General features: G+C 41.6%; 1 protein-coding gene across 5 annotated transcripts; it reads left to right on the forward strand.

The window, feature by feature from the left end:
* The first annotated feature begins 206 nt into the window (after positions 1–206).
* LOC121531939 lies at positions 207–26,329 on the forward strand. 5 transcript variants are annotated; one of them, XM_041837513.2, is made up of 22 exons: positions 10,048–10,141; positions 11,260–11,314; positions 11,403–11,513; positions 11,621–11,749; positions 11,834–11,965; positions 13,975–14,035; positions 14,201–14,319; positions 14,441–14,569; positions 16,614–16,766; positions 16,933–17,064; positions 17,219–17,344; positions 17,452–17,594; positions 19,762–20,157; positions 20,416–20,900; positions 21,006–21,076; positions 22,452–22,823; positions 22,963–23,082; positions 23,249–23,290; positions 24,486–24,565; positions 24,801–24,854; positions 24,977–25,132; positions 25,293–26,329. In XM_041837513.2, the coding sequence occupies exons 2-22, from the start codon at positions 11,278–11,280 to the stop codon at positions 25,326–25,328; spliced, it is 3,084 nt and encodes a 1,027-aa protein (XP_041693447.2). In that variant the 5' UTR covers positions 10,048–10,141; positions 11,260–11,277; the 3' UTR covers positions 25,329–26,329. The 5 variants fall into 5 exon arrangements, with proteins under 5 accessions (XP_045060906.1, XP_041693447.2, XP_041693448.2 ...); XM_041837514.2 differs by having other exon boundaries at positions 19,762–20,151; XM_045204969.1 differs by lacking the exon at positions 10,048–10,141 and adding an exon at positions 10,449–10,722.
* Positions 26,330–27,904: the final 1,575 nt, after the last annotated feature.

Consider the following 27,904-nt stretch of genomic DNA (forward strand, 5'->3'; position numbering starts at 1 on the left):
TGTTTTGTTTGTATTCATATGAAATTATTTATTTGTACAAAAAAATACATGTCTAAAATATAATATATATTTATTCAACCCATCTTGTGTATTTCTTCCTTTACTTTCCAAGTGCATCTCTGCAACACAAACTCCAACTGTGCTGCCATCCTGTTAGAAGGTAACAGATTATTTTACTATAGTGGTTGAGTGACTTTCATTGTGTTCCATGGTGTTTATCGTCCCCTAGTGGAGCTTTCTGGTACTTAGAAGAATGCACAAAAACCGGAAGTAGAGTAGTCATTCTGCACGCAGACAAGCAGCTAGAAACAACGCTACGGTACAGTTCTTTCTGTGCAACTATTTCTTGTCACGCTTCAGCCTCGGAAAATATTTGTTTGTAAGTTCAATTCAAGCATATTGCTAGTGATGATAATATTGTTATTGATAGAATTGCCTGGTTAAATAAAGGTTAAATAAATAAAAATAAAATAAAATTGATAGAATTGCAGTAAGCAATGTTAGTTGGTTACATTTACTCACGCAAATTGCATTGACGCGTCAGCTGTATTAGTTTGCTCGTGCGTCTTGTAAGTGAATTGTAAAACATACTATAGTTTGTTGCTGTTTCTAGTGTAATATGCTTTGTTATTGTACAGAGGTGTTTGCACATTATTAGAGTAATGAAAGTAGTTGGCTAGTTGCTACTCATATGGTAATTTCTTATCTGGTTTGTCGTCATGTCAGATACATGCCAGGTCGCAGTTGTAAATGAGAACTTGTTCTCAACTGGCTTACCTGGTTAAATAAAATAAAAAATAAACATGGTACTGTCAAAGTTGCGTCAATTCAAATCTGGCATTAGGAACAAAAGAGGTCAACACGACTTCTAAGGTATACTAGTTATTTTAATTAATGCAAAAACCTTCAATGGTAAATATGATGTTTCGTATATACGGGCTCTCTGATATGTCTCGCAGGACATTCCAGAGAACTAACACATTGCTCCAGAAACAATACCCAAATACTAGACAGAGGAAGTTTCCCACTTCTCTGCTGGCCAATTAGAGTAAAGATTTGAGCAGTTTAAACTATCTCAGCCAATCCGTTGATGCAGTGGTTGCTCTCATCTCCTCGGCGCCATTTGTTACACACTCCAGGCAGACACAAGATTATCATAACAACCTGTCATAGTGAGAAGAGCCAGCTCCCTTAGACATCATTCCCATGTCAAAGGAAGAGTCATAGATCACAATGAACCATTATAGTCTTGTATTTGAAGACACAATCCTTATCTTCTCTTCACATCAATCACAGCCTTGCCAGGTGTCACAGCCTACATTAGCCCAGTCAAGAATGCATTCTTTCTAAGTTAGTCATCCTATCAGTTTAGAAGAATAATAAATCCCTAATAATCCCCCTTTTCACACCACATAAGGTGTGATTCAAAAATAAGAAAACACAGATCTTCATTCATTATAATACAAAACAAACAAAAAATCACACTTTTATTAATAGGCCATTATGATACTAAAAAATGCAAACGCTCAGTCCATCTACACCCCACTTGCAAATTGTTACCAGTCATCAAGGAACTTCAAACCATCACATAAGAAAAGACAAACATTCACATGGTTAACTTGATTAATAAAGCATAAAACACAGGATTAATAGAACACAAAACATAAGACTATTATAACATAAAACACAAACAGAGAAGTATATTTTGGCCCCCTTTAGACACCCTCTAGTGTCACTCCACCAAGCCTGGTAGGTCATATCCTCCATTCCTAGGTTGGAGTCCAGGATTGGGCCGTATCTCACCATCTGTGGGAAATCACCTTCTCCATCTCCTTTCTCACCAAACCTCAGACACAGGAAATAAGACAACATCCACAAAGAACAAGTATACCCATAGAAGCTATAACTTCACCCAGAATAGTTACAACAATAGTTTTCCATTTATCAAATATGTTATCAAACCAACCGTTTATGGAGCTATCAATATCAGAGTTCTCAGCCAGTTTGTTCGTCAGTGTAGTTACTCCCCTGAAGCTCTTTTGTCACTGACCCGTCCGGTGCTATATTGTTTGAGGATGAAAATACAGCACATATATCCAAACAGAACACAAACTCCGCCCCTCTCAGCCAAAAGCATATCTAACGCTATTCTATTCTGCTTTGTCATTAAGATAGTTGCCGCTGTCTGCTCATCTAATCCCTTTATTGCATCACAAGTGTGGTTTATAAATCTTTGCTGGTTATGGTAAATATAATTTATCCAATCTAAGTTTTTATTAATTGTTGACCAACAAAAATACTTGATTCAAACTCAACTGCGGTCTGATTCCTAGCTTTGAATTGTTCTGGAACCTCTCGAGGTACTCCTATCCCATCACAGGATCCTTTCATCAAAGGATCCCAGGAGGAGGTCCTACTTTCTATTTGACAACTCACCAGTCTCTGACACATTTGATTGTTTACATATGTAGTTGAGTTCACAATCAGTTATCACCACACAACCATCAGATGTCAGCACAGGCCTGGTTTTGGGTCCTACAATCCTCTGTCTGCAACAAATAGGAGAGATTAGTCATGTTCTCTTTCAGTTGTGATATTCTCTGTGTAGGAGCACAGCTAAGATGCCCTACTCTGTATCCTATCTTACTAGTCCTAGAATAACAATTAGAATCCCCTGAGATTTCAAACGTATGCAACCTAGGTCGGAATGACTTTGTTATCGGGGATACTGATAGTTCAAGTTACTACAAGACTCTTTCACCACATTCCCAGGTGGTTTGCATGGGGATAAACCTGTTTTTGCGTACTTCAGACTTTCAGACAGTACCTACCCTTCTATGGGTCGCACTGCCATTTCTGGTAATTCCCTACCCTCACAACACTACACCTGTCCCCAAACTGTATATGGAGATTTACATATCCCCCACGCTCTCGATATGAGCAACTACATAGTCCCAGGATGTACACGGCGACACACATATAGTGATGTCCTCCCCTAAAGTCCTTAATCTTCCCCTTTCCCTACGTCTAGCTGTCTCCTATGCCTTCATAGACTATGCTCAGGTATCATTTTATCAACTTGTTTTAGGTTAACTACTACTTTTGGCTGATCAGAAGGGTTTGAGTGTGTTAGGAATATGGCCCCCCACAATCAGACAGCTACCTACCGTCAGGAGACCTGTGAATCCCCACCCTTGCCCTGAGAACATGTCAGACGCCAACCCATTACTTTACCTTCTACCAAACTCACACAGGGATGATCAGACAGGGTAAGGGAATCTTCGTTAAGGAGGCAACCCCGGACCATAGTGGTGATCGGATCTTTCTCCTAACTCTGTGTTTGTTCATCAGGTGTAACTGGGTTTACCTTTTTGCAGTGTGTGACATGCACCCAGATTGATCTAATAGGACTTGATAGGGCCCTTCCCAACAGGCCTGCTTCCAGTTTTTCTTCTTTTAGGGACTGGATCCACACCCAGTCTCCTGGTGTGATAGAGTGGGTCACCTTCTCCTTTAGTTCACCTGTGGGGCACAAAACCTCTGACATACGGGTGTGGTTAATAAACTATCTTCACACATACATGTTCAGCTCTCAATTTCTATTGTTGTTTTTTCTTTTTAAGTATTATTATTTAATTCTATCAATATTATTTAATCCTATCACTCCCCCTTTTTGACACATGATTCGCCCATGTGTCAATATTACCACCTTTCTAAACCATTTCTTATGTAATTTATCATCCTATTGCCATGTCTTTAATTTTTTAGATTATCTTTTGCTCCTTTATTGCTCCTCCCACTTCCTTTGTCTTTTATGGAAGCTAAATTCAACTTTCATCCAGTTCAGAATCAATTAGTAATCCAATCAATCAATCTCTTATCTTATAAAAACACTCATGTTTAGTTCAAACTCTGTTCTACCCAGGCTCTCCCGGGCTTGACCTGAAGACTAATTGTTGGACATGACAAGTCTATTTCTTAAGTTACCTAAGTCTTCTGTCTAGCAACAAAGAATAAAATCTCTATGTTCATGATTAACCCAGTTATATCTAATAGCCCACCAGAAAACCTAATCATCTTTAAATCACTACCAATGTCATATCCCTCGTTATTCTCTACCATTTGGATAACATCCCTGATGTATGTATGCCTCCTTAGAGTTCCAAATTACTTTACCATGGGCTACCATTGCCTTCCCATAGCTAAGATCACTTAATTTACCCGTATGCAGTACATAATGGAGTACGCAAACTTTACAGCACTTTATCATTACCAATAAGCTCATCATTTGTTTTTGTTTTAACGGTTTTGGCGCTCCAAATATAGCAGTTTTTATGGATGAGTTTAACATTCTCCCCTCCTGTGTTATAGTGTGTCCTAGGTAAATGACCTCGATCTACCAAAGTTTAAGTTTCTTTCTGCTCACTTTGTGTCCCTGTTCTTCCAGGAAGGTTAACAATTGGATTGTATCCCTCTTACATCCCTCCTGAGTGGGATTAGCCAATAGAATATCATCTATATAAACTAACATTTGCATCCTTCCCTATGTTCAAACTTTCCCAAATTATTAGTTATAGCCTGGGCTAAGATTGTAAGACTTCCCGAGTAGCCTTGAGGCATCCTAGCCTAAGTCCATTTCCTTCCCTGAAAAGTAAAGCCAAACCACCCCTAACTATCCGGATGAACTTGGATGCTAAAGAAAGCATTAGCTAAATCTATCACTGTAAAATAGGAGTTCTCTGGTTTCAATTGGTTCATCAATGTATGTGGATTTTGTACACATGGAACTCTGGGAATGATATTTCTATTAAACTAACTGTAAGTCCATGACCATCCTCCAGTCGGCGCTAGGTGCCTCCTTTCTAACAGGAAATATTGGAGAGTTTCATTGTACCTCATCTCCAGGAATTATCACCCCTCCCTTAAGTAAATGCTCAAATGTAGGTGTTATCCCTTTTATTGCTTCTGGTTTCATAGTATCATTTCTTGGTATGGTCTATTATCGAATCGAGGAATCACTTTTACTGGAGCTACCCCCTTTATTAGTCCTACATCTGTTGTCCTTGTGACCATAATTTGAACAGAATTGCTGCTAACTCAGCCTCCTGTTCCTGAGTTAAGAAAATCTCTTCCTGTCATCCGTTAAAACTTATCTCCAGATGGACACTGGGCTGGGTTTTTGCTCTCCCATTCAACTTTATTCTATATCTCCCAGTGGAGTGGCCATACTGATCCCCATTTTGTGTATTCTGCCAGTCAGTAATGTTCTTCCCTTGTTTTATATATTTACCTAGTGATAAACATTCCTCTGAATGTTCTTTCACTAGGACAACATGGGGGCTCCACCTTTCTCTGTACAGCCTCTGGCTCTGTGAACCCATTTTAACCCAATTTGTAAAAACAACAATCACAAATAGCCAGGCTTCACTCAATTTGATAGCTCACTTTTATGACCTAAATTCTGCCTAACTGAGATGAGCTAATCTCTTTCTCCTAGTTATATTCTAAAGATGGTAGTACACACAAAACATGATAGATATTCCCAGTCTTAACCCATCAATAATTGTTTGTATCATTCTAATTCCTCCTAACTAATCCATTAAACCACTCAAAATTCCTCGAGTATACTATGATTATTTAATTGATTATCCTAACTCTGCTACATGTGATCTCATCTCAAATAATCGATTTATCAATTATTTATTCAACTCCCTAGGAAAACCTGTCTTCCCTTCCATCGTTCCTGTCCTCCCTGTATATGTCATATTTGAGTTTTTAGCCAATACAATCACAGTTACATCAAATGTTCCCTCATTTAATGGTATTTTCTTCCTAATATAACTTCCCTGAATGAGATTAAATCCCCTGTCTTCCTCTACTATCCTTATATCATTACTGGATCAATGATAATAACCGTAACAACTATCAACAACAATTGTAATAACTAATTCACATTACATTGTGTCTTTTTTCTGATTATGCTACAATTGTAGCCTATTTTATCACCCCAGTCCAAAATATAAGTTTATGTAACAAATCCATAACCCACTACAGGCTTGCGCCATTCCCCAGCACAACAGCCAATGCATACTTTCATCCTAACCAAAATAAATTATCGTTTCAAAATGGTCCATCTATCTTGTATTTCCCCGCTAACCCATTTCAGTTCGCTATTCAATGTATTTAACTGTTCTCTCTGATTATGCCCTAATTAATAAAACAAATACTTGCTATCGTTGGTCAGCATACGCTTAATGACATTCTTATCATCTGAACTATACTGTCTCTCACCCTCCCCTTGCTCCTTCGGGGAGAGCGCATGGTAACCTTATTACATATTTTCATAGACTTTTCTAGAATACTTCTATTTAAGCTATCTAATTCAACCTTTCACATAGTAATCTAGGTATATAGCCCCACTGCGAAAGCTTTGTCTACTGTCCCTACCTGTGTTCGAACCAGGGACAACGCCAGTCACTTCACACCATCTGCGATGCTCTCAAAGTAACTACTTCCAGTTCATAGAGCAAGTGACGTCACCAAATGAAAATCGCAGTAGCTTTCACCTCAGCAAAAAACTCTCTCTCTCTTTGATTCCCTATTGTATAATTAAGTTTTTCTATTTACCCCCTAAACACGCTCGCTACAAATAGTCCATTCAACATTACCAAACCAAATACTCCATCGTACCCATTCAATCAACACATCAGCCGTGGAATTCACACTCATAAATGCAGATTATTACTCCATGCCTTGAAATGATAAATAGATTTCCACTAATAGTACCATTAATGATCTCATCTTACCCTCTGACACAAAATGAAGTTCCCTCACTGTACTACGTTAGCTCTACCATGATAATTAGTTCAATTTAACCCTCTATTTGTTTTGTACTATATTATACATTACGTCTAAAACAACATTACTTATGGTCAGTTTATTCCGCCATCATATTATCCAACAACGCCACAATCTTAAACTCATATGGGGCGGCCGACAGTTTAGTGACCAATAGCGCCGCGCCAACAACCGAGAGGTCACCGGTTACAATCCCCGAGCCGACCAGGCGAAAAATCTGCCGATGTGCCCTCGAGCAAGGCACTCAACCCCAATTGTTCCCATAAATCGCTCTAGACAAGAGCGTCTGCCAAATTACCAAAAACGCAAATGTGAATATTCTCTACTCTCTCACCCAACGCACGTCTACGCTCGGTGAGCAAGTTTAGAACACCCTCTCATCAAAAACCCACATGCGTTCCCAGCCATCTCCCAGTCTTTTCATGGCTCCAAAAGCCACACTTTCGCTCTCTCCAGCCCCTCCCCTCGCAACTCTACCTTTTTGAGGAGCTGTGAGGAGCTGCTTCTCGTCCCAGCGCGCCTCCAATATTCCGCCGTTACTCAAAGTACTCCAGTCCATTTATTTAAATCAAATAATTCCCACCTAATTAGTTAAAGTTTGTGCACGTTTATAAACCGAATTATTTCGGTCTAATTGTTTAACCAGTATTTTGCACGGTCAAACATCAAACGTTAAATCAAATAATAAACCAAATAGCCCAAACCAAGCACCTAAAACCAGTATTATTCTATGTCAAACATCAAACCTCAAATCAAATACTAAACCGAATTGTTTCGACACAACTATTCAAAAGCAGTATTATGCTATTTCAAACACCAAACGTTATATTTCAATATATCAATTCAACCGTTTTAGTTCAGTCACACAATTCATCACTTTAGCTTTATGTTCCCAATTGTTTTTAACGGGTTATATGGTTTAAGCAACCACAAATCCAACAGTTATTCCCAAATTATACCGTTTGGACAGCCACAGACGTCTTAATATACAGGTTTATTATTTTTTAATAACCCCTATTCACTATTTTATTTAGTCTGTGATCATTCGCGCACTCATGCATACAACAACACCCAGTGTCCCCCTGATTCTAGCTGTATCTCGCCCTCTGATACTTGTCAGTAGTGTAACACTATCTAAAATTTAAGTGCCCGTTATGATCGTAGCCGTATCTCAGTGGATATGTGCCACAACGTTACACTTTGATCAATTAACCCCTGTATCTCACAGTTACACCATTTGTGCTCCAGAGATTTCAGTATTTTTCTCAGAACCTAGCCATATCTCTTCTGGATATGTGTCTCAGAAACAATACTCAACTAAAATTTTTGGCGTTCCTCTGATCCTAGCCATATCTCTGATGGATATGTGTCAGCAGCCAACGCCCTTAGCCAATAATTCCCTGTGTCTCACAGTTCTCACCCCTGGTGATCCTAGCCTGGAGACTTCAGTATTTTCCTCAGAACCTAGCCATATCTCTTCTGGATATGTGTCAAAGAAACAATACTCAACTAAAATTTTGGCGCTCCTCTAATCCTAGCCATATCTCTGATGGATATGTGTCAGCAGTCAACGCCCTTAGCCAATAATTCCCTGTATCTCCAGTTCTCACCCCTGGTGATCCTAGCCTGGAGACTTCAGTATTTTCCTCAGAACCTAGCCATATCTCTTCTGGATATGTGTCAAAGAAACAATACTCAACTAAAATTTTGGCGCTCCTCTAATCCTAGCCATATCTCTGATGGATATGTGTCAGCAGTCAACGCCCTTAGCCAATAATTCCCTGTATCTCCAGTTCTCACCCCTGGTGATCCTAGCCTGGAGACTTCAGTATTTTTCTCAGAACCTAGCCATATCTCTTCTGGATATGTGTCAAAGAAACAATACTCTACGGTACCAATGTTTTAACATCACATTCACCAGAGGTTTACATGTCACAATATTGTGCTTATCTACTCATAATAGTTTCATAATTTAGTTCACTTACATCAGACAGGTGTTTCACAAAATTAATTTGGATAAAGCCAATTTGCAGATCTTTGGTTATTTAACAACAGGTATCTGCTTACCTTTGTAGAAGCCCGGGCAGTTTGTGAAACACACGGTTCGATTAAAGAGTTGACCAAATGGGCCGGAAAGTATCCAGCGAAGTCCCTTCTACCAGATCGCGTCGGGGTCACCAATTGTCAAAGTTGCGTCAATTCAAATCTGGCATTAGGAACAAAAGAGGTCAACACGACTTCTAAGGTATACTAGTTATTTTAATTAATGCAAAAACCTTCAATGGTAAATATGATGTTTCGTATATACGGGCTCTCTGATATGTCTCGCAGGACATTCCAGAGAACTAACACATTGCTCCAGAAACAATACCCAAATACTAGACAGAGGAAGTTTCCCACTTCTCTGCTGGCCAATTAGAGTAAAGATTTGAGCAGTTTAAACTATCTCAGCCAATCCGTTGATGCAGTGGTTGCTCTCATCTCCTCGGCGCCATTTGTTACACACTCCAGGCAGACACAAGATTATCATAACAACCTGTCATAGTGAGAAGAGCCAGCTCCCTTAGACATCATTCCCATGTCAAAGGAAGAGTCATAGATCACAATGAACCATTATAGTCTTGTATTTGAAGACACAATCCTTATCTTCTCTTCACATCAATCACAGCCTTGCCAGGTGTCACAGCCTACATTAGCCCAGTCAAGAATGCATTCTTTCTAAGTTAGTCATCCTATCAGTTTAGAAGAATAATAAATCCCTAATAGTACCTTGGCACTTGCTTTGTAATTATGCAACTTCAACTTGAAATGTATAATGTACAGCTACACTATGTCAATTGGATAATAAAGTATGTTATTTTCTATATATTGCAATTTCACAAATGTTTTCAATACATTCGTTCAAGAAAACTCATGCCTTGGAAGTTTTATTGAAGACTCAGTTGTTAGCTATCTGTCTAGTTTTGCATGGGAACGCAATTCCAAGGCAGAATACCAACAGTTTTCATTGTTTGTCAATACACATAATTGAAATTAGTTTTATTTGATGTAAATTATTAATACTCATATTTTAGTATTCAACTGTTATCTACTTTCTCAACATAAGATTAATCTGTAAAACAAGCGATGAGACATTATTTGGTTACAACACTGAATGTTGGTGAAGAACCATTTCTTAAGAGTCCACAGGAGGGCGCACCGGGCTAAGCAATGAAAAGTTGACCGGCAAGTCATTTTTTACCTGAAGGCTAGCCAACTATCTAGTGAACATTTCGGATACGAGGTTGGTGTCTCTTTTTTCAACACAATTAAACCGATATATCTTGTAAATGAACAAAATAGTAAGGTGGCCTATAACTGGGGACCGTATGCCAATAATACGGACGTATTTTTTTTGCTAAACCGCTTATCAAAAAGCTGATAATAGTATTTCCACTGAAATGTCAAACATGCTAATTGCTAACCCGTTAGCTAACATTTTTACGACACCAATAATCACAAATTTGATGGCTTGATCACAACACTGTTGAAGGTAATACATTTCTTAAACGCTGTTGAATATGTCGATAATACGGGGTTCCACGCTAGCTAGCTACAATACTGAAGCTAAGACACTCACCTTGACCTGTTGATATTTAGCTAACGTTAGCAGGTAGCGGGCGTTGGCTAGGTTTTTTCAAAAAAGCTCTGGCTTCGTTTGGTCTACTACAAATCGCGCCTTTACTTTGGCCAATCAAAAACGATGGCGTCGTGGCGGTAAATTTGAGCCATTCTCCATCAACTGACTGTCCACAATCTTCCATCCAGCATAGGCAGCAACACAGAAACATCTTAAAATCGGTTTACTGTCCAGCAAATGACAATGTAAGAGCGTATGCTTTCATTTGAATTTGTATTAAGTGTAATGATGAATTGGCAAGTACTAGATAGGTAGCTGTGTTTTCAGTGCAAGGTCGCTCATGAGGAGTGTCATGACACATCTAGTAGCAGATAGCTAGCTCAGGTGGTGACAACAATCTGTGACTACTGCCGCGTTCATAACATCTCTGCCCTCAAATACAACTGGGAACTCGAAAAAAACGAGATGGGAAAAATCGTTTTGAACAGTCATCCACCTCAGGATTGCAAGTCTGGAACTCGGGCCTCTTTCTAGAGCTCGGACTTTCGGACCTGAAGATCACTGAAGTCATGATTTGACCTAGTTTTTTTCCCCAGAGTTCCCAGTTGTTTTGAAAGCACCATCCCACAGAGTTTCTAAACCTTTTTGATCATACTTCCTTGCTAGCTAGCTAGGCAACAGCACAGATGAATACAGCTATATTTATTTGGTAACAACATCTGTCCGACAGTTCTAGCTAGCATCCTTATTTCTTTAAACATATCCATGTCCAACCCTGGCAGCTCCTCAATCCTTTGAAGATGGAAATGAATGTTTCCAGCATAAGCAAACATAATGGTGAGTATTATTGCTGGACTTCTATATGTTACACATTACACCACTTTTTTGTTTTTGTTCATTTATTTGTTATTTTTAATTTTTTTAGCCACAAAGACAGATCTGAGTTTGTTGCTGGAGTGTCTGAAGTACCAGATGAATTGTCCTGCTTCACAGAAACAAGCTCTTCTCACCATCTACTCTATCTGTCAACAGAGAGGTCTCTCACACACACAGGGCCACAAACAGCAAATCTCCTGTTGATTGATCTAATAGACAAATTAATCACTAATAGTTATGTAATGTCACTGATTCTCTCTTTCTCAGAGGAGAATGTGGACTTCTTCAGAGAGATGGGAGGAGTGGTGTTTGTGCGCAACCTCTCCAAATCCAGTGCTCACTCAGAGGTCAGGGAGACTGCTCAGTTCACACTGGGAACGCTGGCAGAGGCCAATGGTGTGTGTGTTGGTAGTGTACTTGAAGCAGTTTCTCTCTGATGCTGCTGTACGTGTATTGTAAACAAACTGTGTGTGTGTGCAGTGTACTGTAAGCAGGCCCTGTGTAGGAGGGAGACATTCAGTGATCTGTCAGATTGTCTGATGCAGCAGGAAAGCCCACTGAGCCAGAAGAGAGTAGCTGTCTACCTGCTCTCTGTCCTTGTCGCCAACAACAGTAAGAGCAGACAGGAAAAACTGACTTTGGGTTTCTTTGGTCCTGCTGAGGTTGAGAGTTGATTTCAGACAGGGAGTGATTGTCATGACAGGCAGGTGTTTTACCTGGTACAACCAGAGGAGGATGGGCCTCCCCTGTCTAGTGCCTCTCAAGGTTTCTTCCTTCCAGGGATTTTTTCTTGCCACTGTACTACTTCTTGATCTTTGGAGTCTAAGCTGGGTTACTGTGAAGAACATAAGCCTTGTTCACACTGCAGGCCTAAATGCTCAAATCAGTTTTGTAGGAAAAATAACAGATGTGGATATGCAAAAAAAAAAAAAAAAAGGATTTGAGTCACTTCAAAACTGCCAGTGTGAACAAGGCTTTAGTGATGTTTATGTGAAAAGCACTAGGCAATATACACTTCCGGTCAAAAGTTTTAGAACACCTACTCATTCAAGGGTTTTTCTTTATTTTTACTATTTTCTACATTGTAGAATAATAGTGAAGACATCAAAACTATGAAATAACACATATGGAATCATGTAGTAAACAAAAAAGTGTAAAACAAATCAAAATATATTTTCTATTTGAGATTCTTCAAATAGCCACCCTTTGCCTTGATGACAGCTTTGCACACTCTTGGCATTCTCTCAACCGGCTTCATGAGGTAGTCACATGGAATGCATTTCAGTTAACAGGTGTGCCTTCTTAAAATAATTTATTTTCTTCTTAATGCATTTGAGCCAATCAGTTGTGTTGTGACAAGGTAGGGGGGTATACAGAAGATAGCCCTATTTGGTAAAAGACCACGTCCATATTATGGAAAGAACAGCTCAAATAAGCAAAGAGAAACGACAGTCCATCATTACTTTAAGACATGAAGGTCAGTCAGTACGGAAAATGTCAAGAACTTTGAAAGTTTCTTCAAGTGCAGTCGCAAAAACCATCAAGCGCTATGATGAAACTGGCTCTCATGAGGACCGCCACAGGAATGGAAGACCCAGAGTTACCTCTGCTGCAGAGGATAAGTTCATTAGAGTTACCAGCCTCAGAAATTGCAGCCCAAATAAATGCTTCACAGAGTTCAAGTCACAGACACATCTCAACATCAACTGTTCAGAGGAGACTGTGTGAATCAGGCCTTCATGGTCGAATTGCTGCAAAGAAACCACTACTAAAGGACACCAATAAGAAGAAGAAGAGACTTGCTTGGGCCAAGAAACACAAGCAATGGACATTAGACCGGTGGAAATTTGTCCTTTGGTCTGGAGTCCAAAACCTCTGTGTCTTTGTGAGATGCGGTGTGGGTGAACGGATGATCTCCGCATGTGTATTTCCCACCGTAAAGCATGGAGGAGGAGGTGTTATGTTGTGGGGGTGCTTTGCTGGGGACACTGTCTGTGATATATTTAGAATTCAAGGCACACTTAACCAGCATGGCTACCACAGCATCTTGCAGCGATACGCCATCCATCTGGTTTGGGCTTAGTGGGACTATCATTTGTTTCTCAACAGGACAATGACCCAACACACCTCCAGGCTGTGTAAGGGCTATTTGACCAATGAGAGTGATGGAGTGCTGCATCAGATGACCTGGCCTCCACAATCCCCTGACCTCAACCAATTTGAGATGGTTTCGGATGAGTTGGACCGCAGAGTGAAGCAAAAGCAGCAAACAAGTACTCAGAATATGTGGGAACTCCTTCAAAATTGTTGGAAAAGCATTCCAGGTGAAGCTGGTTGAGAGAATGCCAAGAGTGTGCAAAGCTGTCATCAAGGCAAAGGGTGGCTATTTGAAGAATCTCAAATAGAAAATATATTTTGATTTGTTTAACACTTTTTAGTTTACTACATGATTCCATATGTGTTATTTCATAGTTTTGATGTCTTCACTATTATTCTACAATGTAGAAAATTGTAAAAAAAAAATAAAGAAAAACCCTTGAATGAGTAGCTGTTCTAAAACTTTTGACCAGTAATGTATATTGTACATAAAAATGTGGTTAATTGTTTGTGTTCTTCTTCAGGGTCTGGCCAGACGTTCGCTCAGACCTCAGGCTGTCTGGATATCCTGCTGGACTTGTTCAGGTAAACACTGAAAATCACCACACTGGGTTTCCGGCAGACATGGGTTCTTTATTGTAAAAGATCATTATGGTCAAGAGGTGAGCAGCAGATGACATTGTTTTAAAACAATACCGGACATCGCCAATTCCAATTCAGGTTTATTGATGTTTATGTTTCTTTCCCCAGGACTAGTTTCCCTCTCTCTGGCGAGGCCACAGTGAGACCTGCTAACGTCACTCAGCTGTTCCAACTCTGGACCTCTGTGTCCAGTGCTCTATGTGGCTGTGTAAACAACCCCCAGAATGGTAACGTTTGTCTATTTGTGTCCTTGTACAGTGTTCTATGCAGCTGCACATTAAATAAACAACGGTAATTATGTATACATGTGTGTATCTTGGAGGAAGAAGAAAAACTTTATTTCCCTAGAGGAGAGCCAGCGTATCTGTGTGTCAGCCTTCCCCCTGGTCAAGGGCTGGCTGCAGCAGCTCTCTCACCCCTGCACAGAGATGGTTCAGCCCATCTGCTCCTTCATAGCCATGACTGTCGCCAACAACCGTGAGTAAAACAGGGATGATGCACTGACACTAATGCTTAGTCAGTTACTTACATACTGTATGTATTAGTATCTTGTGATTGAAATGGTATGTTAGCCTTTTTAACAGATTTTCTTGAGTTGTCTGTCACACAGAGTACCTAGGTTGCTTTTGCAATGGATGGTTTGTAATTGTAGTCCGACTAGTTTTATAAGTGTAGTGTTGTTTCTACAGTGAGGGTAAAAAAGTATTTGATCCCCTGCTGATTTTGTACGTTTGCCCACTGACAAAGACATGATCAGTCAATCATTTTTAATGGTAGGTTTATTTGAACAGTGAGAGACAGAATAACAACAAAAAATCCAGAAAAACGCATGTAAAAAATGTTATAAATTGATTTGCATTTTAATGAGGGAAATAAGTATTTGACCCCTCTGCAAAACATGACTTAGTACTTGGTGGCAAAACCCTTGTTGACAATCAGAGGTCAGACGTTTCTTGTAGTTGGCCACCAGGTTTGCACACATCTCAGGAGGGATTTTGTCCCACTCCTCTTTGCAGATCTTCTCCAAGTCATTAAGGTTTCGAGGCTGACGTTTGGCAACTCGTACCTTCAGCTCCCTCCACAGATTTTCTATGGGATTAAGGTCTGGAGACTGGCTAGGCCACTCCAGGACCTTAATGTGCTTCTTCTTGAGCCACTCCTTTGTTGCCTTGGCCGTGTGTTTTGGGTCATTATCATGCTGGAATACCCATCCACGACCCATTTTCAATGCCCTGGCTGAGGGAAGGAGGTTCTCATACAAGATTTGATGGTACATGGCCCCATCCATCGTCCTTTGATGCGGTGAAGTTGTCCTGTCCCCTTAGCAGAAAAACACCCCGAAAGCATAATGTTTCCACCTCCATGTTTGACGGTGGGGATGGTGTTCTTGGGGTCATAGGCAGCATTCCTCCTCCTCCAAACACGGCGAGTTGAGTTGATGCCAAAGAGCTCGATTTTGGTTTCATCTGACCACAACACTTTCACCCAGTTCTCCTCTGAATCATTCAGATTATCATTGGCAAACTTCAGACTGCCCTGTATATGTGCTTTCTTAAGCAGGGGGACCTTGCGGGCGCTGCAGGATTTCAGTCCTTCACGGTGTAGTGTGTTACCAATTGTTTTCTTGGTGACTATGGTCCCAGGTGCCTTGAGATCATTGACAAGATCTTCCCGTGTAGTTCTGGGCTGATTCCTCACCGTTCTCATGATCATTCCAACTCCACGAGGTGAGATCTTGCATGGAGCCCCAGGCCGAGGGAGAGTGAAAGTTATTTTGTGTTTCTTCCACTTGCGAATAACCGCACCAACTGTTGTCACCTTCTCACCAAGCTGCTTGGCGATGGTCTTGTAGCCCATTCCAGCCTTGTGTAGGTCTACAATCTTGTCCCTGACATCATTGGAGAGCTCCTTGGTCTTGGCCATGGTGGAGAGTTTGGAATCTGATTGATTGATTGCTTCTGTGGACAGATGTCTTTTATACAGGTAACAAGCTGAGATTAGGAGCACTCCCTTTAAGAGTGTGCTCTTAATCTCAGCTCGTTACCTGTATAAAAGGCACCTGGGAGCCAGAAATCTTTTTGATTGAGAGGGGGTCAAATACTTATTTCCCTCATTAAAATGCAAATCAATTTATAACATCTTTGACATGTGTTTTTCTAGATTTTGTTGTTGTTATTCTGTCTCTCACTGTTCAAATAAACCTACCATTTAAAATTATAGACTGATAATTTCTTTGTCAGTGGGCAAATGTAAAAAATCAGCAGGGGATCAAATTTTTTCCCTCACTGTATGTCTATGATGGCCAGGCAAAGATAGATGCAGACCTTCAGTCTGTAGAGATTAGTGTCCTAGAGTGTTTTAGTTTAGACAACCTTGGACTGACTGTTCAAATTATGGTTTCTATCTCTCTCTTTCTCTCTCTGGTGCAGAGGACGGTTTTGGTTTATGTATTGAACTCTCATTATCCTGTATTCATCTATCTCTGTGTTTCTCACCTTATCTCTCTGGACCCCTCTGTCAGATTGTGCTCAGGAGAGTTTTTCCACAGTTGGCGGGCTCGGAACTCTGACCCTTACTCTGATTCGCTTAGCCTCTGATGCCGCCCACAGCCCATTGGCCTGTCAGCAGTCTGTCATCATGACCAAGACCCTGTCAGCCTGCATCATTGACAACCGTGAGGGACTCACTCCCTGAATCCCAAATCAACCCCTCTCCCCTACCGCTAGGGCTAGTCACTTGTGTAGAACTCACTCACTCACTCACTCACTCATACAGCCATGTAAACCAGCTCTCCTTAGGTAACCAGTCCATTTTCTCCTCTCTCCCCCTACTGTGCGTAGCTGTGTTGGCGTCAGGTCTGGCAGGTTATGGTTTGGTTCCTCAGCTCCACTCCCTGCTGTCCAGCCCCAGCCTGGAGCCCCAAGACAGGCTCATTGTCATACTCACCCTGGGACACTGCACTGAGGCCTCTGGTATGGCCGGGACACCCAGCTTTATTGGCAACAAATAATGACGAGAACACATCTTACAATTCCAAAGAAAACATGAATTCATTACAACAATGATAACAGCACAGTAATAACTACAGTATTTATTTAATTCAATTCTCTCCCCTCCCTCCTCTAGAGGAGCACCAGTCTCAGTTGTTACAGTGTGGAGGTCTGTCCCTCATCATCACTCTACTGACTGAGTCTACAAGCGAAGAGCTCAGGAAGGCTGCTACCTTCATACTGCAGACCTGCAGACAGGCTAGTGAGTACACACACACACAAAGACCTGTATGCAAACGTGAGTCTAGCCATTTCATAACGTCCATAGCATTGTCTTTCCTCTCATCCTTCTCCTCCCTGTCCTTCCAGCTGTGTCTCTGCGTGGTGCGGTCCAGGGGGAGTCTCAGGGTCAGACTGGGGAGCTGGAGCCCCCTGTGGACATGGAGGGGTACTGGAGGTCAGCACGAGACATGCTGCACAGGATCAACCAGCTGGAGAGACAACAGGCTCAGGTATACTACACCACACACACATACACATGGCAGGAACCCGGTTACTGATATTTACCGGGATTTACCGCCCAAAACCCGTCTCTTTTCCCGGGATAAATAACTGCGAGAACAGCATGGCGTGAAATGGAACTGTTAAATTATATGTGATGTCTAAATCTGGCTTCTTTATGGCTTCTGCATGATGAATTATCAACGCTCAGGGTGGGGACAGACAGCCCATCTCAGTATGGAGCACAGTTCACAATGCATGTAGACCTATCATCTCATCATGTTAACTTTTTTTCTTGTGACAGGTAGGCCTACATTTGCTGCAGCGTAGCCTATGCTACAGTAATATAAAGACCGAATGCGCATCTAATTTACCCATCTCCATCTGGCTTTCGGGGGTCACCGTATTTTTTTTTTATTGTAAAGATTTTAAAAAATGTTATTGCAGCTGCAGTCACTTGAATATCGTTGCTTTAAATCAGTGCACGCCCAAGCACTCTCTCGCAGTCTTTATCTCCATCAACTCCATTGAAATGGCATCCAAAATAGATAATCATGTTCTAGTTAAGCAATAAGGCACAAGGGGGTGTGGTATATGGCTAATATACCACGGCTAAGGCCTGTTCTTATGCACGACGCAACGCGGAGTGCCTGGATACAGCCCTTAGCCATGGTATATTGGCCATATATCAAAAACCCCAGAGGTGCCTTATTGCTATTATAAACTGGTTACCAACGTAATTAGAGCATTAAAAATAAATGTTTTGTTATACTTGTGATATACGGTCTGATATGCCATGGCTTTCAGCCAATCAGCATTCATCGCTTGAACCATCCAGTTTATACATTGATATATAGCCCTATATATAGATGCCCTAGCCTACCTCTTTCAGGTAATACATTCAATGCAGTATTAGCCTTATATTTAATATATTAATTATGGGTTATGGATAATAAGCTTCTAACTTATAGCGTCTGTCTCTTGTGCAATTCACACGCACCTGTGCTCCTCTGGCCTCTCCCATGCAGGAAAAGCTAGACTAGAATAACTTTCTGGACATTATTTTTTTTGCATTTCTTATACCAATAGACGATTCGAAGAGGGACGCAAGCTCTTGTTTGCTGAATGTTAAATACAGCAGCCAATAGAACTCACAGGTAGTTTGAAAGGAGAGTGAACGCCTGATGGCGGTAGGCTATAGCAGTTATTTATTCGGACCCATAACAAATCAATAAAAAAAACTCAAATCTTCGTGAAGAGAAGTGAAAGCCTTCTGCATCTAATTCTAGTCCTATATTATTCAACGATGTCATTAAAATGATGAAGATAAGGACAACAAAACGTATTTCATTTAACGGTTGAAAGCTAGGAGGGAATGAAGCAACAATAGAGAGAGAAATAGGAGGTAGGCTAATAACATACTGTGTTATGAAAGGTATATATGTGTCAGCCTACTAATTATACAAATAGGCCCAATTATATTTCAAAATTAAAATCAAATTCGCTAGCCTATACTTTGTAGGCCGCATGTGCTGCACCAGAATTGCATGTTCTCTCCCTGCTTTATCATGGTTTGAACAATGTGCATAATTCCAGTCCATCTATTACAGTATAATACAGTACAGTAATACAGTTCACACTCAAAAAGATTAGCTTACTGGAGCTAGTTTAATTTATTTACCAAGAGAGCATATAGCTAGCTACATCTATGGGCTTTTTCTGTTTTTCTGTTGTGTGTAATGTTCAGTAGCCTATATCATAGGCTATATGTATTGGATAATGGCACAATCATTTGGGATTTTTTGGGCTTAGGCTCATTAAATGTATTTTAATGTATGGCTCATAAACTGTATTTAATGTATGGCTCATCAGGCTCAGGTAGAATCAGGCTTGAATTTTCGATCAAAGCTCTAATCAACTCCAGACATAGGCCTATTTATATGCTTTATAATGCTTTTGAATGACACTTCCGATTTTGGCGGGAAATACTGGTTTATCCGGGAAAAAAGTGATTGATTCTCGGGATGGAACATTTGTAAAATACCAGGAAGATATTCAACACATACACACCCTTCTCCACATACAGGCATGCACACTCTCACTCCCACTCACTCACTCATCCACATACACACCCCTTAAACAGCAAGCCTTTGTGTGTGTGTTGGGGTTGTTGCACAGGGAGCGGAGGAGGAGTGGGAGGGGGTTGAACCAAACCTCCCAGACCAACATAACCCTGCAGAATGGGGGAGGAAGGAGCTACTCTCACCCCTACCTCTCCCCCCATCCGTACCCCTACCCCCTCACCACACCTTTTTACCATACCAGGAGAGGAATGGAGGAGGAGACAAGAGGTGTGAGGAAAGAGAGGAGCGTTGGAGAGGAGTAGAGAGTTGGGGTCAAGAGAGAAGAGAGGAGAGAGGAGGAGGAGAGAATAGAGGAGAAGAGCGGGGGATGTCCTGTGAACGCACCCCAGTCCAGCCGGTTCTAGTGGGAAGGGGTGGAGATGGAGAGAGAGTGGAGCGACACCAAGAGGAGAATCAACCCACAAACAGAGGGCAGGACCTAACGGTGCAGGTCTAACACAGCTCTGGTCCACTCCACACACAATGGTCCTGTCCAGAAACAACCCCTACCCTCTAGGGGACTTCATGTCAATCTGAAGGGATTGGATAGGTATAATAAGCAATATGGTACCTTGCCCTCTGATATGTTGTTTCTGGACAGGACCAATCTATTTTATACACACTGTACTAGGCTCTTCAAGCCCACTGACTCTCTTGGTTTTATATAGTAAGTTAAGTGTCAAGGTGTGTGTGTGTGTGTTTTGATCAGAAGCGTGTAAGGAGACAGATATTCCAAACCAGTGAGGAGCCTCAGAAACCCAGCCACAGCAGCAGAGAGAGAGAGAGGGAGAAGAGGACACACACACACACACAAAGGCACACCACGCTGCACGTGTACACACTTGGAAACACACAACCAGAGAAGGAAAGGGACAGGGGCTTGGCAGCTAAGAGAAGCACTTATCCTCTCTACACAAACGCACTCACAGAGAAAGGCAAAAACACAGCATCACACACACATGGAAACACACAGACAGAGAACCGCCGAGACAAGCACCCTGGGATGAGGGAACAGGCACACACACAGTCTGTGTCAGCCGTGTGCGATGCTGGACCTGGTAGAGCTAGTGTCCCGGGGCAGCCCAGTGGTGGAGAGGATGAGAGGTGTTCTGTATGTCTGGGGACAGGAACACCGGTCCCTTCCTCCTCCTCGTCCAGGCCACTAGAAGGACACTCCCAGACACACAGACACAGGTCAGCACTCTGCACTATATGCAAATACTACATTTATTGAAACACGAAGTGTGAAATGTAATTCTGTGTGTACTGTTCTTCTCTCCCTCATGGTTTGTGGTTTAGCCAAGTGTTCAAGTGCCCAGCTCCAGGCAAGCCAGGAATGAGCAGGCAGAAGAAACCGTTGGATGATGAAGGTACAAAAATGTCAATGGGATAAGGTGACAATGCAATACTGTCTAGACTATGTATACAAAGGTATGTGGACACCTCTTGAAATTAGTGTATTCGGCTATTTCAGCCACAGCCGTTGCTGACAGGTGTATAAAATTGAGCACACCGCCATGCAATCTCCATAGACAAACATTGGCAGTAGAATGGCCTTAGTGAAGAGCTCAGTGACTTTCAACGTGGCACGGTCATAGGATGCCACCTTTCCAACAAGTCAGTATGTCACATTTCTGGCCTGCTAGAGCTTCCCTGGTCAACTGTAAGCGCTGTTATTGTGAAATGGAAACGTCTAGAAGCAACAACGGCTCAGCCGGGAATTGGTAGGCCACACAAGCTCACAGAACGGGACTGGCGAGTACTAAAGCGTGTAGCGCGTAAAAATCGTCTGTCTTTGGTTGCAACACTCACTACCGAGTTCCAAACTGCCTCTGGAAGCAACGTCGGCAGAAGAACTGTTCGTCGGAGCTTCATGAAATGGTTTTCCATGGCCGAGCAGCAGCACACAAGCCTAAGAACACCATGTGCAATACCAAGTGTCGGCTGGAGTGGTGTAAAGCTCGCCGCCATTGGACTTTGGAGCATTGGAAACGCATTCTCTGGAGTGATGAATCTGGGTTTGGCGGATGCCAGTAGAACGCTACCTGCCCAAATAGTGCCAACTGTAAAGTTTGGTGGAGGAGGAATAATGATCTGGGCCTGTTTTTCATGGTTCGGGCTAGGCCTCTTAGTTCCATCGAAGGGAAATCTTAACGCTACAGCATACAATGACATTTTAGACGATTGTGTGCTTCCAACTTTGTGTCAACAGTTTGTGGAAGGCCCTTTCCTGTTTCAGCACGACAATGCCCCGATGCACAAAGCGAGGTCCATACAGAAATGGTTTGTCGAGATCGGTGTGGAAGAACTTGGCCTGCACAGAGCCCTAACCTCAACCCCATCGAACACCTTTCGGGATGAATTGAAACACCGACTGCAAGCCAGGCCTAATCGCCCAACATCAGTGCCCGACCTCACTAATGCTCTTGTGGCTGAATGGAAGCAAGTCCCCGCAGCAATGTTCCAACATCAAGTGGAAAGCCTTCCCAGAAGAGTGGAGGCTGTTATAGCTGCAAAGGGGGGACCAACTCCATATTAATGCCCATGATTTTGGAATGAGATGTTCAATGAGCAGGTGTCCACACACTTTTGGTAATGTAGTCTATCTCTTTATCTATAGCTCTGAAAAAAGCTGAACTGTCTCTTACCAAATCGATCCAGTAACAGTAACACAGTTCTCGTCTCCCCCCCATGGGTGTGTATTGTGTTAAGTGTGTGTTCACCCAGCTGTGTCTGTCTCCCCAGGCTGTGTGTCGCGGTTCAGTGAGGTGACCAGCCGGTCGTTCCCTGTCTTCCATAGGAACTGTCCCCACAGCTGTGACCTGCACCTGGTACTGCAGCAGGCCACACACAGCTACACACAGCACCTCCGAGATATACGCAGGAGGAGAGAACTACACACAACGGGACAGAGAGAGACGCAACGAGAGACACAGAGAGTCTGGGATCACTGCAGAGATAAGATTCCTGAAATGCTGAATACACCCACACACCGATGTGATCTGAATTGGGATTTGTGTCCTGTACGAACAGAGGCCAGTCTGACTCCTGTCTGTAAAGGAACCCTCCTGAGGAGCTTCTCAACCCACAGAGGACAACGCAACACTGACCACAACCGTAAGATTCACCATCTCAACAAAATATTTATATATCCTCCATCTTTTGGGTGGAAAACAATAATATATTATATACTTCTCTTCTCCTCTGTCTCTCTCTCCCCTCCCTTCTCTCCCCCCCCCCTATTTTTCTATCTCAGATGTGAGTCTCACTCCCCTTAAGAAGTGTGGTCCATGTGAAGGTATCACTCGGACTCCTGTGCATAAAGGTCTGATGAGGAGCTTCTCTTCTGTGACCAACAGGGGGCAGGAGAGAGGAGGTACAGTATGTTCAGAAACCATAACAACACATTAGCCTTTATTTTACCCTGCTAATAATGAGATAGCCTTATCGTTTCTCATGTATCATCTGCCTCACTCTCTCCCTCTGTCTTTTGCACCTCTATTTATCTTGTCTCTCTTTGTCATTCACTTTTACTCTCTCAGATGTTAGTCTCACTCCATTGAAGAAGCCTCTGCCCTCTGAAGGTAAGAAAAGGAAGCTACTGTTGAAATCTGATACTGTATATTTAGTTTAGATCTTTTTTGGGATGGAAGTTTTACGGAAGAGGATGTGTGTGTGTGTTGCATCATCATAATGATGTGGCCAGTGACACCTTGCTTCTTGACAGTCCAATATCTTAAAAATTGGCTGCTTACATGCAAAACATTTTGGGACTGTATCAACAGTGGACTGAGTGGATTTTCCCTTTAAGTTATGGGATAAGTTAGATGCTGGTGACAGGCTGCTATGAAGTTACAACTAATATGCGAATTGAATGTCTGTGTATGTGTGTATTTTTTGTGGGATTCCTGGTCTCCAGTGTATTCCTTGCAGCATAGAGAAATGTTGAACTGCTGCCTATGTTCTCACAGCACAGGCCAGGGCTGCCTTAGAGTTGTACAACACTGGCTGATAGCTAGTTAACACACTGTTACTGACCTCTCTGTTACTGACCTCTACAGCTGTACAGCACAACACTAGCTAGTTTACACTGTTCTAGAGCAGTACAGTTGTACAACACAATCTAGTTTACACTCTGTTCTAGAGAAGTGCAGTTGTACAACACTAGCTAGTTTAGACTGTTATAGAGCTCGAATGTCGTGTAGCAGTGGCCACCTCTAAGCTTCTGTGTGTGTTGATTCACAGTTCACTCTGATTTACTCTTGCTCTCTCTTTTTGAGCACCTTTCCTCCTTCACTTTGTCTGAAATACTACACTATCTTTCTCTGTCTGTTTCTCTCGCTTTCTCCATCCAGACTGTCGCCCTCTCGTGTGCTCTCTACCCCACTCGCCCTCCTCTTTTCTCTGCTCTTTCACCATCTTGATCTGTCCATTCTGATGACCCCCCTCACTCTCTGCCCTTCTCTCTCATGCTCTATCTCTCCTTTTATTTTCTTTCTCCCTCTCTGGCCAGAGAATCTCTCCTCATTGTTCTATTGTTCTGGTAGCAGGCAGCTGTATTAGGCTGGACGGATGATGTAATGTCACTCCAATGAAGAAGAGAAAGAGGGAGAGATTGTATTTGCTCTTTATTAGATTGTCTCTCTGTTTAGCTCAACGCGCTCTGAGAGCTGTTGATCTCTGCTCACAATGAGGCTTGACACATCTGTTCTTTGCTTACTGTCTCCCTCTTTTTCTCTCACTGTTCTCTCACTCTTCTTTACACACACACACACACAGACAGAAGAACACATCATGGGGAAGATGGTGCCATTGATGATCAGCAGAAGACTCTGTCCATGGGAAACCCCTCTTTGACTGTAATAGAGAGAGTGTGTGTGTGTGCATGTCGGGAGTTTGTGAATGTGTCCAGATGTCTCTGTAGAAGTGTATATTGAATTGGAGGTTAATCTAAAGTGGATGGACTGTATAGAACGGCCAGTGTTCTAGTAACCAGGCAATGTGGCAACAGAGATGACTATGCCAGTGTGTGTGTACTAGCGGAAAGTTACCCAAGAGGTATGTGTGTGTGTCATGGTGTCCTCTCTCTTGCAGCACACTGAGCAGAGCAGTTCCAAAACCAAGGAAAAGAGGATGATGACAGATGAGGTGTGTGTGTGTTGTCTCATGTCCTCTCTCTCTCTTACTGTTCTATACTCTGCATTCTCCTACATTGACCTCGCTCTTGCGCTCCCTCTCCCCCCTCCCCTTTTCCCTCTCTCCATCTCCAGAGGAGGGAGAGGAGGAACTTCAGCTGTGAGGAGGAGAGTTATCTGTGTCGAGGTATAGAGCGGTTTGGTCCATCCTGGAACGCCATCCTTTGGGCCTATCCGTTCCAGCCGGGACGCACCAACGTAGACCTGGCCAAGAAATACAAACGTCTGCAGGTAATGGGCATCAACAATGGTTTTACAAAAAATGATGTCACTGACTTCAATTTCAGTTGGTGAGTATTCAACTGACCCTGCTCTCGCTCTGTGTCATTTTCTGGGTCTTGTTCTCTGGCTTTTGTTCCCTCTCTCTCATTCTCTCTTTCCCTCCCTACAGGCTAAAGCCCAGGGTATGGATTCAGACTCTCCATGAGATCCTAGTAGAACACATTGATTGTCTATTGTACATAAATCAGTCATATATTTGAAATACTCTGATTTAATATTCAGTAATAGTTTAAGTACTATAATTTAATCCCCAGTTTGAAATTAACTACTATGCTGTACTACTGTAAATCAAATACATTCTTTAATTTAGTAATATATTTGAAATATGTTAATTTAATGGTCATGGAGGATTAATGAAGGATCTGTTCTGTATTTCTCAACCTTGTTTGTTTTTACACAGCAGTATTTTGCTGTCAATTTGAAGTAGTTGGAATATAGTTTGGAATAGAAAAATGGAAATGATTCATGTAATGATTTGCACTTGATGCTTTAATAATTTATTTTGTTAATTGTTCATGTATGAATTGAGACTGAAATGGTTGCTCACTCGTCATCCCCTGAAGTTGTTTGTATTGAATTAAACAGAAGGGTGTCAGTATGCAGCGATGGGTGTCAGTCACTGTCTGTGATACTCTCACACCATGCCTTTTCATTCTGGGACCCTCAAGGCTCCATGGAATTAACAATGAGGATGTTCATTTACTGACTTGAGGTTAAGAACCACATTTTTTAAAACTTCTAGAGAGTTTATCATGTTTGTCCGTCAAGGGGAAATGTTTTCTACAGCTTATTATTAGATATTTTAGTTTAAGACAATTTTATGTAATGCATGGGTGTGAGTTGGTTAAACATGCATTAAACATATAAGGCCGCGTGGGAGAAGAGAATATATGTGAAAGTGCACAGTATGTCTATATGAGTTACAGTGGCCTACAGCTGACAGACATTGAATACTGTATCTTGATGGATTTATGAGTATGGATTTGGATACAGGGATTGTGTTCTCATTGGGAAAACAACAGCTGGAGCTCATACTTTTGATGGAACTGACAGTTTGCATATGTCAAAGCTATATGGAACAAAAATATAAACGCTACATTCAACAACTTAAAAGATTTGACTGAGTTACAGTTCATATAAGGAAATCAGTCAATTTAAATAAATTCATTAGGCCCTAATCTATGGGTGGGCCTGGGAGGACTAAAAGGCACATTTTAGTGGCTTTTTATTATCCCCAGCACCTGTGTAATGATCATGATGTTTAAGCAGCTTCTTGATATGCCACACCTGTCAGGTGGATGGATTGTCTTGGCAAAGGACGAATGCTCACTAACAGGGATGTAAACAAATTTGTACCAAAAAAATGATAGAAATAAGCTTTTTGTGCATATGGAAAATGTCTGGTTTCTTTTATTGCAGCTAATGAAATTATGAATTATGAATTTTTTACATCACAACACAACTGATTGGCTCAAACGCTTTAAGAAGGAAATAAATTCCACAAATTACCTTTTAAGAAGGCACACCTGTTAATTGAAATGCATTCCAGGTAACTACCTCATGAAGCTGGTTGAGAGAATGCCAAGAGTGTGCAAAGCTGTCAAGGCAAAGGGTGGCTATTTGAAGAATCTCAAATATAAAATATATTTTTTTGGTTACTACATGATTCTATGTGTTATTTGATCGTTTTTATGTCTTCACTATTAATCTACAATGTAAAAAATAAAAAATAGAAAAAATAAAGAAAAGCCCTTGAATGAGTAGGTGTGTCCAAACATTTGACTGGTACTGTATGTCTCCTGATAAGGAATCTAGATTTTTTTAAATAAAGAGAACTAATAATGAAATGCTATTAGCGACCACCAGTCAGACTATATATCATTAGTCTACATACGGCTCTAGCTAGCTATCACTACGTCGTCTTATTAAAATAGACCAGTAGCCCTTCTCCTAATTCTCTGTGGTGACCACATCTGGACAGCCCAGTGAATCAGCAGAGTGGAGTTACAGTGCATTCGGAAATTATTCAGACCCCTTTTTCCACATTTTGTGACGTTACAGCCTTATTCTAAAATGTATTAAATTATATTTTTTCCTCATCGATCTACACACAATACAGTGGGGGAAAAAAGTATTTAGTCAGCCACCAATTGTGCAAGTTCTCCCACTTAAAAAGATGAGAGGCTTGTAATTTTCATCATAGGTACACGTCAACTATGACAGACAAATAGAGAATTTTTTTTCCAGAAAATCACTGTCTGATTTTTTATGAATTTATTTGCAAATTATGGTGGAAAATAAGTATTTGGTCACCTACAAACAAGCAAGATTTCTGGCTCTCACAGACCTGTAACATCTTCTTTAAGAGGCTCCTCTGTCCTCCACTCGTTACCTGTATTAATGGCACCTGTTTGAACTTGTTATCAGTATAAAAGACACCTGTCCACAACCTCAAACAGTCACACTCCAAACTCCACTATGGCCAAGACCAAAGAGCTGTCAAAGGACACCAGAAACAAAATTGTAGACCTGCACCAGGCTGGGAAGACTGAATCTGCAATAGGTAAGCAGCTTGGTTTGACGAAATCAACTGTGGGAACAATTATTAGGAAATGGAATACATACAAGACCACTGATAATCTCCCTCGATCTGGGGCTCCACGCAAGATCTCACCCCGTGGGGTCAAAATGGTCACAAGAACAGGGGGACCTAGTGAATGA

The sequence above is a fragment of the Coregonus clupeaformis genome, chromosome 19 (genome assembly GCF_020615455.1).
Source record: "Coregonus clupeaformis isolate EN_2021a chromosome 19, ASM2061545v1, whole genome shotgun sequence".
NCBI lineage: Eukaryota > Metazoa > Chordata > Actinopteri > Salmoniformes > Salmonidae > Coregonus > Coregonus clupeaformis.

What these genes read in the sequence shown, in the direction of transcription:
- LOC121531939 (XM_041837513.2), top strand. Translation starts at nt 11,278, where the DNA reads ATGGAAATGAATGTTTCCAGCATAAGCAAACATAATG. An exon ending in GGCAGGACCTAACGGTGCAG is followed by an intron (nt 20,158 to 20,415) that starts GTCTAACACAGC and finishes TGTTTTGATCAG; the next exon opens with AAGCGTGTAAGGAGACAGAT. An exon ending in GAAACCGTTGGATGATGAAG is followed by an intron (nt 21,077 to 22,451) that starts GTACAAAAATGT and finishes CTGTCTCCCCAG; the next exon opens with GCTGTGTGTCGCGGTTCAGT.